Consider the following 16746-nt stretch of genomic DNA (forward strand, 5'->3'; position numbering starts at 1 on the left):
TGTTCATGATAAGCAGCAAGTAGCACTGTTATCTAAGGAGTGATACAAGGTTACTGCTGGTCCCCAGAAGGGACAGAAAAACCACAAATTCAAAAGTTATCTATATATCCCACCAAATAGCATGTCCAACCCCTTCAGGAAACAAGCAATGCTGACAGAAAAGATTTCTACATACAAAAAGAGAAGAGAGAAAAAATAGCATCATGAAAAAGAGGCAAAGTAATTAAAAAAAACAAAATTAATCTTCAAGAAAATACTTGGTGAGACAAACTAAGGACAGCTTTAAGAATGCAAGATCAATAATCACAAAAGTGTAACAGATGTTGCATCAGTTAAATAGTGGGCTGATATGGAAGAAAAAATCCTGAAGCCAAAGAATTAAGAACAAATTACAGACCCAGAAAACTGAGCAAAGAAGCTTTCTGTGAACACACTGAAAGATTAAGAGGTAAAATATAGACCAAGGTTAGCAACAGTTCAACACATCTAAAAGTTCTAAAAATAGAAAACAGAAGAAAAAGAAAGTAAAAATTTTCTAGATATGTATTAATTTAAAAACTAAACTGATAGTTTTGACTTTTAAATTAAATAAAGACCTTAGACAGCTAGTGTGGAATTTTCAAATAACCAAAAAGAAATATCCAAAGTTACCAAAAAGATGCCTTATATGCAGAAATACAAAATAAATACCATCAACAACAAATCTCTCATTCAACATACTAAATACAAAAGACAGCACAGCTATAACAAATGAGATGGCAAAATAAAATTTCATGTGACAAATCATTTCTAAAAGAACTGTCTAAGGATAGTTTGACAAAATGAAGAATAAATCCAAGAAAATGATTATGTGAGGCATAGGAAAGGGCAACATAAAGAGTATAGAAAATCTTACTAAGTCACAGTAATTTTTAAATGGAAGGCAGTGGGATGTAGGGAAAGAAGAGATGAAAAAGCATTATAATGCTGCTTACTGAATTGAGAAAAAGAATGTGTGTGTGTGTGTGTGTGTCTGTCTGTCTGTCTGTAGCTGTGTATAATGTGTTTTACTCCAAATGGTTGAAGGAAAGATGTAAATAAATGGAGAGATATCCCATGTTCATGGATTAGAAGTCTCAATATTATCAAAATAACAATTATCCCCAAATTGATCAATGTATTCGCTATCTAAATCCCAGGGTTCCCCCCAATCCCAGAAAGCTAATCCTAAAATTTATCTGGAAATACACAGAACCCAGAAAAGCCAAAACAATCCTGAGTCAGAACTAAATAGGAGGACTTACAGTTTCCAATTTCAAAACTCACTACAAAACTACAGTAATAAACACAGTATTAGTACTGATGTAAGAATCAACATATAGACCAATGAAACAAAACAGTCCAGAAGTAAATCCCTATAATTTATGGTTAATAAAGATTTTCTGGGCTGGGGATGTGGCTCAAGCGGTAGCGCGCTCGCCTGGCATGCGTGCGGCCCGGGTTCGATCCTCAGCACCACATACAAAACGAAGATGTTGTATCCGCCGATAACTAAAAAATAAATATTAAAATTTAAAAAAAAAAAAAAAAAAGATTTTCTGACAAAGGTGACAGAGGCAGTTTAGTGGTAAAAGAGTGTTATGGTTTGGATATGAGGTGTCCCCCAAAAGCTCCTGTTAATGTAGCAATGTTTGGAGGTGAAATGATTGGATTGTGAGAGCTGTAACCCAGTTAACCCATCCTAGTTTGAGTGAACGGGGTGGTGACTGCAAGAAGGCAAGGTGCAGCTAGAGAAGGTGGATCACTGGGGGTATGCCCTGGAAAACTGCTTCTTCCATGGGATCCCTTCCTCATCCTCTCTCTCCAACCTTGCCTGACCTTGCCTTGAGCTCAGCAGCTTACCCACAGGGTCCTTACCCCATCATGTGTTGCCTCACCTTGGGCCCAAAGCAATGAAATCAGCCCTCTATGGGCTGAGACCTCTAAAACCATGAGCCCCAAATAAAAATTCCCTCCTGTAAGTTGTTCTTGTTAGATGTTGTGGTCACAGAAACACAAAAAATGACAACAGAAATTGGTACTCAGAACTAGGGTCACTCATGTGACTAACCTGACCGTGTGGTTAAAAAATCTTTGGAGGACTGGAGTTGTGGCTCAGTGGTAAGAGTACTTGCCTAGCATGTGTGAGGGTTTGATTCTCAGCACTGCATATAAATAAAAGGATAAAATAAAGGTTCATCAACATCTAAAAAATATTTTTTAAAAATCTTTGGAGCTGGTTTGTGGGAGGAATTTTCACAAGTTTAGAGATACAGACTGGAAAAGCTTTAGAATGTTGTAAAAGGAGCTTTATGGCGATTCTGGTGGGAGCTCAGAAGACCAGAATGCCCACAGGAATGCAGACTGTGCTCATGAGATTTTCAAGGGAAATGAGGACTCTCCTGGGAATTGGCCAAGAAGTCACTCATATTATATTCTGCAAAGACTTTACACATGTACTTAGACTTTATGTGAGGCTAAATTTAAAAATGATGGACTAGGTGGGCACAGTGGTGCATGCCTATAATCCCAGCTACTCTGTAGGCTGAGGCAGGAGAAATGCAAGTTCAAGGCCAGCCTCAGCAACTTAACAAGGGCCTCAGCAACTTACTGAGACTCCATCTCAAAATAAAAAGTGCTGGGAATGTAGCTCAGTGGCAAAGCACCTCTAGATTCAATCCTAGAACAATAACAACAAAAGAACAACAATAACAATGAAAAGTATACTAAAGATATCAGTTGCAAAAGGTAGCATATTTACAATTCTATTCATTTAAAACATCTAGATGGTATATGTCTAGAAAAGGTTGCCTGGGATGAGCGGGTAATAGGGTAAATGGGCATGAAATCATTTGAGAAGGCAGAAATGTTCTATAACCAGATTGTAGTGATAGTTGCACCACTCTAAAATTTTTTTTAAAAAACTGAATAGTTTACTTAGGTGAATTTTATGGTATCAAGTTGTGCCTCAATAAGTTTAATAAAATTATTCTAAAAAACTTAAATATACATGTTAAGATGGCAAACATGGCCACTAGAACAACAGAAAAGAATCACATACTTTCCATCAGAGTAAATCTAAATCTTCCCTAATACAGCTTAAAAACAATCCTTCAAAAAGTCAGGCTGACCCACAAGTAAGTTAACAATATTGCTTTATATATAAGGGAACAAAACTGGAGTCAACTAAATGTCCATCAACAACTAAAGAAATAAACAAATTGTCATTTAGCCTTACAATGAAGTACTATTCGGTAATTATCAGGAATGAGCCATTGATATTACATTATGTTACATATTACATTACATATTACATTACAAAATCTCAAAACAATTTGTGAGTAAAAGAAAAAAGATGAGAAGAAGCGATCAGTGACCTGAGAGACAACATATAACTATTCAAAATGAAGCATGGAAGGAAAAAGAATTAGTTATCGTGGAACAACATCAAGCAGATCATATATGTGTAACCAGTCTCAAAAGGGGGCCATAGGAGAGGAAGTTTCAGGAAGAGAAAAAAATATTTGAAGAAATGATGGCCCAAATGTTCCCAAATTTAATGAAATCTATAAACCCATAATTTAAAGAAGCTCAACCATGGGCTGGAAATGTAACTAAGTGGTAGAATGTTTGCCTGGCACAAAGGAGTCCGTGAGTATGATCCCTAGCACCATTAAAAAAAGAAAAATTCTATCAATACTAAGTAAGTTAAACAAGTTAATTAAAACACTATGGTACTGGTGGTGGCAGGACTGGACAAAACAACTGAATGAAAAAGAAAACCCCAAAATAGACCCATACACATCTGGACAATTGAATTGCAACACAAGGAGGCAATGCATACCAGTGAGAGGGAGGGTGGTTCAATATTTGATGTTGGAACAACTGGATAGCCACATGAAAACAAATTAAATTTAACCAAGTAACAACATCTTCTTAAAAAATTGGTTCCAGGTGCTACAGTCTGAAAGTCTGTATCGCTCCCAAATCATATGCAATCCTAACACTAAGGTAAGGTAATACCTTAACAATAGTTTAATAATTACTGATATCATAAGACCAGCATCTTAAAAGTTATGGTTTTAGGAGGAGGGCCCTCTGGGTGGTGATTAGGCCCTGAGAATTCAGCTCTAAGGAAGGAGATTAGTTCCCCTTCCCCTATAAAATACCCCAAGGGAGCTCATTGACCCCTTTCAGGCTTCTTTTGTGAGAACAGCAGGAACATGCCATCTATGAGAAAATGGGCCCTGATCCAAGATCAACTCTGCCAATTCCTTGATTGTGGACCTCCAGTCTCTAGAATTTTGAGAAATAAATTTATGTTGTTTGTAAACTACCTACTTTACGATATTCTATTTAGTAGTCTTAAAGGACTCAGACATGACAGACCAGTAGGCAAAAAATAAAAAGCCAAAAAATGTATCAGAATATCTTCATGATGTCATGGTAGGAAAATAATTTCTTAAATGAATATAAAATACCTTTAATTATAAAAGTTTTATTAAATTGCACTGTACTGCATTAAAAATTATATTTCTATTTATAAAAATACACTATAAAAGGAGCCAGTGGCAAGCTACTCATAAGGTATCAGAGCTCAAAAGGTGAAGGAGGAGCATTTGTACATAAGGATGGCTGCCATGGATATCAAGTATCAAGGCTCAACTGGTGAGAAGGGCACCCAGGTAAGTGGCAATCTAGTGGGGCATATAGAGTCCGAAAGAGATGAGTTGAGGGAAGACAGAAAATGTTCAAAACTGAAAGAAAATACATGCGATGTAATTTGGAATCAGATTCTTCTAGGAAAGACATTATTGCGACAAGTGGTAAATTTGAGTGAGATCTGAGTATTAATTGTTAATGTACCAATGTTAATTTCCTCATTTCAAGGAATGTTGTGGCTATAAAGGAGACTGTGCATGCTTATTGGAAATAATAGTAAAGTATTGAGAGTGCCATGGACTGATGTTTATGTTCAGTCCCCCAAATGTGTATGCTGAAACCTTAAATCCCAATGTGATGGTATGTGAGTAGAGATGGAGCCTTTGGGAGGTAATTACATTGTGAGTGGAAGCCTCATAACAAGACTAGTGCTCTTATTTAAAAAAAAAAAAAAAAAAAAGAGTTTGCTTCCTTCTCTGCTCTCTGCCAAGTAAAGACTCAAAGACAGGTTAGGGTAGCTGTCTATAATTAGGAAGAGGGCTTCACCAAGTACCAGACCATCCTGGCTCCTAATCTTGGACTTTCAGTCTGCAGAACTGAAAAAAAATGAATGTTTCTTGTTGCTATTGTTGTTGAAGCCACCCAGTCAATGGGAATGTGTTTTATAGCAGCCTAAGAAAGGATGATGAAGTAGGAAGTCAGCAACCTAAGTATGAGTGCTTCAGAAAAACAGTTCCTTCATACTTTCAGCCTTTCTATAAGTCTGACTGCAAACCCTCCCCAAAGAAAAAAGTCACAGTTAGGGAGAAGATATTTTTAACACATACACAGTAAAGGATTCATACCCAAAATAAATAAGAATTTCTACTAAAAAAATTTTTCTTAAGTGACAGATGTCCTAATGAGAAAACAAGCAAGAGACTTAAATGGCATTTCCCACAAGAAGACATTCAAATATTAAAAGGCTTTTTATTTTATTAGTGAAAGGGAAACTTAAACCATTGTGTTATGCCATGTCTCATGTACACAATGACAAACAATTTTAAAATGGACGAGACCAAAAGAGTTGTCAAAAGGGTTGACAAAAGAATGTGGCAAAGGAAACTTAAAACTGAAATTGCCACAAACATACTAAAGAATACTTGGCCCCACAGACTAAGACTAATGGTAAGCGTTTAGGAATGCCATTCTAGGAATATACCTAACAGAAATAAGCCATAAGAATATGGATGATTACATTATTTCAGTAAACAAAATTTTGAAAATAAACGACCAAATTATGACATATGCATGGAGCAGAATAAAATATAGCAACACAATTAATATACTGTAACATTGACGGTAAATGATATATGTGGAGCTGAACCAAAAAAAGATCTATTCAATGATTTCACTGATATAAAATTCAATGAACAGAGAAAGTACAGCTACTGTGGCTGGTTAAATTAGGGGGCAAACTGGTAGGAACAAGAAGACTAGCTCCCAGGAGGACAAGTGGAGGTGGTAACCGGAAGGGAACACTCTGGACTTCTGGGTGCTGGAAATGTATATTTCTGGACATGGCAGTTAAGACTTAGGTATTTATTTTTGTGAAAAGCCACTCTGACATTTGTTTGATGCACTTCTGTGAATTGATCTCACAAAGCTTTTTTTTTTTTAAGTTGTAATAAGATTAAAGCAGAGCTCAAAGGGAAATTTATAACTTCAAATGAGTTTACATATATTCCTCATTATCTTTTCCCTTTTCAATATTTAAGCAAAAAGAGGTATTTGAACTGGAAATCAAAAACTGACAGTAAGTTAGGCAGATAACTAAAGAAACTAGAAAACTAAAGAAAATGAAAGGGAAGAAAAAAGAAAAAAAAAGCAGAAAAACTTTATTAAAAAAACCTGTTCTGGTTGCGCATATTTTGTAAACAGAACCAAAAAAATTGTTAAGATAATTTACATAATTTGCAAGCTTATTTAATAGAAAAGTGAAAGACAGATACAGTCACATAAAGTACAAAAAGACTCAAGAAATCAAAACTCTGAATCAGTCAATCACAATAGAAATTAAAAAGCTAGTAGACGAGGAAGGGAAAAAGGGAGATGGTACAAGGAGAAATACTAATTTCAGGACAGCAGCAATCTCTCAAAAAGAATGGAGAAGAGGAAAAAAAACAGAAGAACAAAAGTATTTAATTTACTACTTTAAAATTAAAAGAGTAAAATGAATTATGAGAAAATGTTTTAAATTTGTCAAATCCAACAGCAAGCAGGGAAAGCCATCTACCAATGATTAATTAATTAAACTGTGTTTGACTGCAGTAGCCAAAGAAAAATATCTAGAGAAAACTATCTTAAGAACTATTAGTCAATAGTTCCTTTAAAAGATTTAAGGATACTGAGAGCAGTATCAAGTCAGTTTAAAAATAAGGCAAAGAATTTAAGTGGTTTTCCTTGACTCTTGAGGAGCCACAGAGGTTACTGATAGATATAATGCAGTAGTTAGTGTTTATTGGAGGAATCAGGACAAACACTGGGGTAAATAATTTGCACCTCTGAATAGTCTGCACAGAAAGAATATTTTCAAAGAATCTAAGAAAACACTGATTCAATACAACCTGAACAGATGGTGATAAAAATATATGTGGCACAGAAAAAGATTTAGTTGGACAAATTTAAAAAGTCTGTGATAACGTAAGATGTTTAAAGTTTGTGGTTATTCACTGTAATATTTATTAACAGGCACCCAATGGAAAACTTTAAGTCTCTTGTTAATAAATAATTGGTGTCAATTGCTCTTCTGGAGTTTTATAAATTTTTGTCAGAATTAGAAGTGAATATCCTCAATTCCACATAGCAGTGGTGAAATTTTACTGCAATTATTTGAGCTCAGAGTTGAGACTGAATTGAGACTGAAATTTGAACAACCACTGTATCCAACACTAAAAAGTGTTGGAAATTAGTCTTTGCTACAAACTAATAAGGTTTCACAATATGACCTAAAATTATGCTTATACATAAAACTTATACTGTATATAGTCATTTTGATGGTAATTAACCTCAAGCTGCTTTATATACTTTTCCTGCTATCAAAAGTTAAAAACAACATCTCCATTCCTATATAAAATTTGCAGTGGATGCACTTTCTGAGCTCAGACTAGTACAAGTAGAAGTGCTTGATCTGTAATGTAATGACCTTGCCAAATGGCAGAGATCAAGAAAGGTATTTAAAAGAATTCTAAAAATGTCTTCTTCAAGTGACAAATATGTTTAATCAAAATCACATGCTCAGTCGATTGCAGTGACACATGCCTATAATCCCAGCTGCTCCGGAGGCTGAGACAGGGGGATTTCGAGTTCAAAAGCCAGACTCAGCAACTTAGCGAGGCACTAAAAAACTCGGTGAAACCCTTGTCTTTAAATAAATAAAATACAAAATAGGGCTGGGGATGTGGTTCAGTGGTTGAATGCCCGTGAGATCAATTCCTGATCCAAAAAAAAAAAAAAAAATCATATGCTCAAGTTCAACATTAACAGTCATAAATAATGATATCATTAAGATGATACATCAGACAAATTTAAATAGAGAAATATTCACTCCCTACAATGTACCTGACAAATACTCTTCAAAACTATCAAGGTCATCAAAAATAAGAAATGTATGAGAGACTGTCACAGCTAAGAGGCTAAGTAAGATATGACAACTAAAAGTAACATGGTTATTCTGGATGGGTACTGGAACAGAAAAAGGACATTAGTAAAAAGTAAGAAAATCTGAATAAATTATAGGCCTTAGTAAATAATAATGTACCACTACTGGTTCATACATTTATAAGAGGACAAAGGCAACTAACGACGCAGGGGGTAAATGGGAACTCTTATATTATCTGCTCAATTTTTCTGTAAATCAAAAAGGGCTGGGATTGTTGTTCAGTGGTGACTCAGTATGATTCACCTAGCATGTGTGAGGCACTGGGTTTGATTCTCAGCACCACATAAAAATAAATAAAGGCATTGTGTCCATCTACAATGAAAAAAACATTTTTCTAAAAAAAGTGTCTTTGGAATAAAACCTAGTATAAAAAATAACCACGTGGTGGTTATGAAAAGACTTTTCTTTTTTTGGTAATAGGGACTGAACCCAGAGGAACTTTACTACTAAAGCCATGTCCCAAGCCCTATTTTTTTTTTTTTAATTTTTTATTTTGAGACAGGTTCTTGCAAAGTTGTCAAGCCTGGTGTCAAACTTGTGATCCTCCTGCCTCAGCCTCCCAAGTCTCTGGGATTACAGGTATGCATAAAACCTTCTTATACATAAAACTTAACAATGAACATATACAATCAATTTTGATGACAAAAAACACCAATTGTGAACCTCAATTAAGGAAATGTTCTCATTCCCAGGAAAAAATTCCATTCTAATCATTAGTGTACCTCTATTTTTAAAAATTGTATTTATTATTATTTCTTGAATTAAAAAAAATCTATAAAACTTTGTTTTCTTATTGTAGAAGAATTCATATAATGTCTTCGATCTTGCCTCTTGGGCTGCAAAGCCTAAAATATTTGCCATCTGGCCTCTTACAAAAATATTTGCCAATTCCTGGTAGAAGAAATGTTTCTACTTTAAGAAATGTTTAAAATTTATTATAATATTTTTTTTCACGATGAAAGGGATTAAACCCAAGGACTAGGCAAGCACTCTATCATTCAGCTATGTCCTCAAACCTATCATAATAAGTTTTTAAACTAAAAATGGCCAGACGTAGCGGTGTACGCCTATAATCCCAGGACTCAGGAGGCTGAGGCAGGAGGTTCAAAGCCAATCTCAACAACTTAGCAAGGCTCTAAGCAACTCAGGAAAACCTTCTCTCTAAATAAAATATAAAACAGGCTGGGGTTGTGGCTCAGGGGTTAAGTGCCCCTGGGTTCAATCCCCAGTCCCCGCACACCCCCCCTCTAAAAAAAAAAACATCCTAAAATTGACAATATTAAATATATTTACATTTTTTCTTCGCAAACAAGTTCAATCAAACCTTATAGAATGAACAGTCTATATTTTATATAAACTGTACCAAAAAGAACAGGGAAAATAATGGTTTGTTGGGGCTGGGGCTGTAGCTCAGTGGTAGAGCACCTGCTTCACACATGTGAGGCACTGGGTTCGATACTCAGCACCACATAAAAATAAATAAAGATACTGTGTCCATCTACAACTAAAAATTTAAAAAAAAAAAAGGTGTGTTTCCCAACTACGTCTATTTGAGTAGTTTTGCTCTGATATGAAAAGCACCATGATCCATTGTTTGAAAAATTAAATGTCCAGTCTCCTTTATGCAGATAAAAAATTTTTTAACAAAATATTAGTAATAAAATTTAATAGCCTATTAAGAAAATATCACATTATAGTAGATAGCATTTACTTTAGAATTTATACTACTTTAAAGTCTTTTTATTTTTAGTGAATTATAATCACAGATAAACAACAACAGTAAATCTTAAAAGACACTGAAGGAAACATTTTAAATACTTTAACATTATTCCTGTTAAGAAAACAATAGTAATCTAGGAAAGACCTGACCAGGCCTAATCATTTACCCATCTTAGAAAGCTTTAAATATCAGAAAGACCTGAGAAGTAAACCCAAATAAAATTTAAAACAATAAAAAAGGACAAGGATGGGGGGAAAAAAGAACTATTGTTCAACACTACCTTGAAACAATTAGCCAATGCCATTTTATTGTGTATTTTGTAATAACTACTTATTAAAATAAAGAGCTTTCTTATGTATAAATTCTTCTAAATCTACTTGGAAAGGTAAAAAAATGTGGCTTCACTGAAGATCAGGTTTTATATGAAGAGATATACTATATTGTTAAAAGAAGACTAATCCAAAATAATCAAAGCAATAAAAAAGTACCAATTAAAACAATGTAAGTCAAAATTCATTTTGTTCAGCTAATTCTAACTTCACAGAGAAATTTTTTAAGAATTGTTACATATTATTTGTTGTTTGGGAGGTGTAAGTAAATGTTAATGGGGAAGGGAAATTGTCAAACAGCAGCAAATGAAGGGTGAATAAGGAAACTTCCTACTTCCACAAATAGACATAACTTCCACAATACGCAATACATGGGAGGCATTTCAATTTTTGACTCCCCACCCAAAAATATGAAGTGCTTTCCCATTCAATCTATTACTTCTGGATTCCTGCTAAAGAGTGATATGGTTAAGCGTATGAAAAAATTGCTGCTGAAAAAAAAAATCCCCCCCCACCCCGGTTTTTTTGGCAGTGCTGGGGATCAAACCCAGGGCCTCATGCATGCTTGGCAAGTTCTATACCACTAAGCCACCTGCAGCCCTCTGGAAAAATATTTTTAAAGTAAAACATTAAGAAGAGACTTATCCTATCAGATATCAAACTATTTGAAAAACTACAGAAATTAAAATAATGTGATTTTAGCACAGGGACAATTAACAAATGGATGTAATAAAACAGAGCTTCAAAGAGAAATTCATGTATATATGGTGATTTAATCTGTAATATACAAACTATTTCATTCATTTCTTGGGGAAAAGGAACTTTTCAATAAATGATGATGGAAAAACTGGCTAACCATTTAGAAAACAACAAATCATATTTCATATAAAAATTATTTTCTGATAACACAGAAATAGATTTCTCTCCAAAAATTAAAATATAAAAAAATTATAAAGAATATACCTTATCTCAAAATTAAAATGGCTTGGGAACATAGCCCAGTGTTAAAGTTCACCTGTGTTCTATCCCCAGTACCAAAAAAAAAAAAAAAAAAGTAGAAGAAGAAAAGAAAGTATAGAACATTATTTTTATAATCCTGAGCATGGGGAAGGTATTGCTCAACAATTGAAATGTAAAATCTACAGATTTTACTACATCTATATTTAAAACTTCCATAAGCAACAGGCAAGTAATAGTCAAGAGAGTGTATTTCCAACATATACAACAAAGGATTAATACCTAGGATCTATTAACATTAGCAAATGAATTTAAAAACAAGTTAATTTTCTAATGTTAGAAAAATGTGACATGCAATGTATAAGGAGTATAAGTTACTAATAATAGTAAATATGCTGAATCTTGCAAGTAAACAAGGCAATGTAATGAACACAATAATATCTTTTTATCAAGCAAGCAACTGACAGTTTAAAACAAGTACAATATTTACTATTTGCTTAAAATGTGGTAGAAGAAAACTTTTTACGCCATTAGTGATAATATAAGCTTACTAAAACAAATTTTTAGATAGGCAAAGTGGCACATGCCTGTAATCCCAAAGTCTAAGGACGCTGAGGTAGAAGGATCATAAATTCAAAGCCAATCTCAGCAACTCAGCAAAGCTCTAAGCAACTTAGAAAGACTCTGTCTCAAAATAAGAAATAAAAAGGGATGTTGGTGGGTAAGCACCCCTGGGTTCAATCCCCAGTAACAACAATAACAACAACAACAACAACAACAAAAAAAAAACTTGCTTTGTTTACAAAGTAATCTGGTCCTTTCAATCAAATGTCAAAGGTGCATACTATGTGACCCATGAATTCCAATGCTAGGACCCTATTTTTTTTTGTGTGTGTGTGTGTGTGTATGTGAGAGAGAGAGAGAGAAAGGGGCACCAAGGATTGAACTCAGGGAGCACTCAACCACTGAGCCACATCTCCAACCTCATTTTGTATTTTTATTTAGGGACAAGGTCTCACTGATTTGCTTAGCAGCTTGCTTTTGCTGAGGCCGGCTTTGAACTCACCATTCTGTCTCAGCCTCCCGAGCCACTGGGATTACAGGCATACACCACCACACCCAACTTCTGCCAGGACCCTATTCTAAAGAAATAGTCATGAAATATTTATATACAACAGACAGATGGACAAGCACACCTAATTCCATATCATGGGCAGAATTCATATAAGTCTGGAACACCCTGTTTCACCAGACAGAAAAGCAAACTATTAAAAACACCTAAGGCTCTGTCAAAAGGTCTCAGGAACCAATTTAAATATGATTACACTGGCCAAAGGTGTCATAACATAAGCTTCAACAAGGTGTTCAGAGGACTAAAATATATTAACTACATTTTTTAGGTCCATGCATTCAAACTGATTCCACCCTCCTCCCCAAACTGGTCACCCTTAAGAGATAAAAAGAAAAATATGTCCTTCCTTTTTGGAAACTGGTAAATATAGGGAAATTATAATGAAGTTTTTGTCCTTCCAATGTGAACTATATCATGGAGTAACCAATTAGTAAATGGGGGAATATCTTTCTTTATAGAAACATTCCAGTCACTACAATTAAGAAGGAGTGATGAAATTGAAACATCACCGTTTTACAATCCTTAAAAGATCAAGACACTGATCAAAAATAGTTATGATAACACAGGATAATCAGACATTGGCCTCCTGAAAGAAGAAAAATACTGCCTATGAAATAGCCTCCTAAAAATGAAATCTGAATCCAATCAAACCCTTTACTCTATCAACTTACAAAAATTCAAATGAGAGAGAAGCATGTTGAACTATACCACAAGGACAAAATTATCAAAATCCAGGTTTTCAACCTGGGGACAAAAAACTATCAAAGAACAGGAATACTATAGCTTGAGAGACAAAAGGTAAAAGATATACCTAAATTTAAAAAGTTTTTTAAATACCAAAAACTGGGTGGGGATTTAGCTCAGTAGTAGAGTGCTTGCCTTACATGTCTGAGATCCTAGATTTTATTTCCCCCAGCATTGCAAAAAAAAAAAAAAAAAAAAGACCAAAACTAAAATAATATACTTAGAGTACACATTTGGGGGATAAAACTGGAAAAGAAAGCAAGGAAGAGCTTACCATAAAAAGAGTTACAACAAAAATAAGGACACTAGAAAAATACTAGTATCCTTAGAAAAACAGAACAAACTAGATAAACTAGAATAAAAAGTCCTCTCTACCAGCAAAAGAATAAGATTTTTAAATGTGCCAATATACATCTGTTGAATTTTTAAAAATCACACTAAAAACATATATGTAAGACATATAGAGGGACCAAAGAGTTATACTGCAGCATAATTTATGTAAGAAAAATGAAAATAGCTACTTTCAACAAACATAGTGCACCAACAAATCATGGGCCCATTTGTACAATTAAATATTGAATAGTCATTAAAAAATAAGAGCTGAGATTTAGAAAGCTATTTGAAATAATCCATTGAAACTGATTATATGCACACTCTCTGATCCATCAATTTCTCTACAAGGTAGATCACCTAAAAGGAATGTGTGAACTTAGTCACCAAAAGCCATATGAAAGAAAATTCACAGCAGCATTATTCAAAACAGTCAAAAAAAAAAAAAAAGCCCAAAATAAAAATGATTCAAATGTCCATTAAGTGATGAATGAAGAAAATTTGGTATAATCAGACAACAGAACATAACTCAGCCAGGAAGGAACAAAGTGCTAACATATGTTATAATATGAATGAATGTTTAAAGATGTCACAAATACCATATCATATGATCCCATTTATATAATGTTATGGTTTGGGTCTCAAATGTCCCCCAAAGGCTCATGTGTTGAAGGCCTGATCCCCAATGCATCACTGTTTAAAGGAGGGGCTTTGGGTAGGTACTTGGATCATGAGGGCTCTGATATCATCAATGCATTAATCCACTAATGATGAATAGCTTAATGGGCTATCTGGCAGAAGGAAGTAGAAACTTTTAAGAAGACGGGCCTAGTTAAAGGAAATAAATCAGTAGGGACCTACTTAAGGGTCCCCAGACCCATTCTCTTTCTGTCTCTGCTTCCTGGTTGCCATAAAGTGAGCAACTCTGCCCCACAAAACACTCCCCATCATAATGTTCTGCCTTATCACAAGCCCAGAAAAAAACAGAGTCAAGTGACCATGGATTGAAACCTTTGATGCATTAAAATTTTCCTCCTTTTAAGTTAATTTTATCAGGTATTTGTCACAACAATGGAAAGTTAACTAGCAAATATGAAATATCCAGAAAAGGTAAATCCATAGAGACATATTAGTAGTTGACAAGGACTGGGTCAGAGAGAATTGAGAAATAACTGCCAAATGATTTAGAGTTTCTTTTGAGGATAACAACAACATTCTAGAATTAGGCAGTGGTAGTGATTAAACAACTCTGTGAATATATTTTTGAAAAGGTGAGTAATGAAATTAATAAATAAAAATAGGTCAGTCCCTTTGACAAGTTTCCCCCCAAATTAAAACATTTCATACATGTAAGTGTAATGTTGCATGGCATATTAGTTAAAAGAGAGAGAGAAACACATGAATACCACAGTCATAATCTGAATTACTTTTTCAATTGTACTATGTTTTGACTGTTGATTTGCTTTTGCAGATTATTTCAACTATTGAGAGATCCTTTCTTTCTCAATTAACACTTCATAAGGCTCCACCTAACAGAATTAAAGATCAAAAGATAGCAATATATGAAATAATATCTGGAAATAGCAATGAATATACAACTATAAAAGCAATTTAAAGCTAAACATGGAACAAATAATATTTTATAGTCATTCTTTAGTCAAGTAAATTATTGTGATACATAATTTGAAACAAAATTTTTAGTTTTAGCTGCACATAATAGAATTTCTAATAACTGGCTACATATAATCAACAAAATAAAGAGGAGGGGGAGATTAAGACTAAATATTAAAAACAAAAAAACAAGAGTAATGAGGTTTCAAATGCCATAGTCACAAGCCAGGTGAGGTGGCACACACCTGAAATCCCAGAAACTCAGAAGGCTGAAGTAGGAGGACCACAGGTTCAAAGCCAAGCCTCAGCAACTTAGTGAGGCCCTACACAACTTAGTAAGACCTTGTCTCAAAATAAAATATAGAAAGGACTGGAGATATAGCTCAGCATCCCTGGGCTTAATCCCCAGTACCATAAAAAAATAAAAATAAAAAGACAAAGTCATTAATATGGCAATTTTTTTTTAAACCTCCTCAGTGCATTCCACAAGCAAGGTATCAAACTCCCAAGATCATTTAAATTTTCTGAACATGCAGTGGCATCTTGCTCATGGCACTTGTTCAAAAATGTGTGTGGATTTAGATATGTATTACAAAATCTTTAAGAGAAGTAAAACTGGTGCAAAACAAAACCAAAAATTTCTTAACCTACGTTCAAATAAGATGCAGAATCAGGAGTGCTAATACTATCTTAAATTATGGGCAATATACAAAGGACAAACAATTGGAAATTCTCCTACAGTCAAGTAATTTTTTTCCTGAGATAGGCTAATTAATGTAATAACAATTTCTAAATGATATTAATATGTATATATCCTTCCAAATGAGTCAATAAATTTACTACATTTCTATGATGTAAACCACAAGAAAAGGTAGGCAGGAGTAATGACATGTTGATGATCAAGCTAATTTTTTTATAGAAGAGAGTTAAAAAGGAAAAAGTTGCAAGTAATACTTCCATGCATTCATCAATTTTAAGTAATTATTACATGTGTCTATACAGATACTGTTCAGGAACATTAAACAAGTATATTGACTCACTGAAAACAACTGCATTATTACTATGTAAGTGAGACCAAGGACTTTCAGCACATGAACTCTTAAGAATAATAGCACTTAAAAAAATAAAATAAACTGTAAAAGTTAGTATGCTTACCTGAACCACCCAGGGACTATTGGCAAAGGCCATAATATCTCTTTCTTCCCAGAAGAAAGCAGAATCTGATCTTTTTATCATTTCAAACTTACTAAGAAGCTTCATAGCATAAACCTTCTGTGATGCCTTATGACGAACCTGTGGAATTTTTAATCATAAAAATTATAAATAATTTTATGAGAGGAGAGTAAATAGATTATACTATAATCCTACTGTTAGTGCCTTCTGCTGCAAAATAAATTGATCCTTAACTTTTTCTTTTTTTTGGATCCTTAACTATTAAAAAGTAAAAGCATATTCAACATAAAGGAGAAAATTTACAACAGCCTAAATATTTCATGAAACAGATAATTTTCAACATTGAGTTCAATATACCAGTATCTCATTT

General features: G+C 34.0%; 1 protein-coding gene across 1 annotated transcript in view; it reads right to left on the minus strand.

Moving 5' to 3' along the window:
- Positions 1-16746, minus strand: part of Rock2 (Rho associated coiled-coil containing protein kinase 2) — a 136185-nt gene that overhangs the window by 44875 nt on the left and 74564 nt on the right. The window contains exon 4 of the mRNA XM_058578368.1: positions 16359-16496. Within this exon, the coding sequence (XP_058434351.1) occupies positions 16359-16496 (138 nt within the window). The remainder of the gene's footprint in view (positions 1-16358; positions 16497-16746) is intronic.

This window comes from Marmota monax, unplaced genomic scaffold (assembly GCF_021218885.2).
Source record: "Marmota monax isolate L192 unplaced genomic scaffold, Marmota_monax_Labrador192_F-V1.1 WCK01_AAM20220418_F8-fsc00010, whole genome shotgun sequence".
Lineage (NCBI taxonomy): Eukaryota > Metazoa > Chordata > Mammalia > Rodentia > Sciuridae > Marmota > Marmota monax.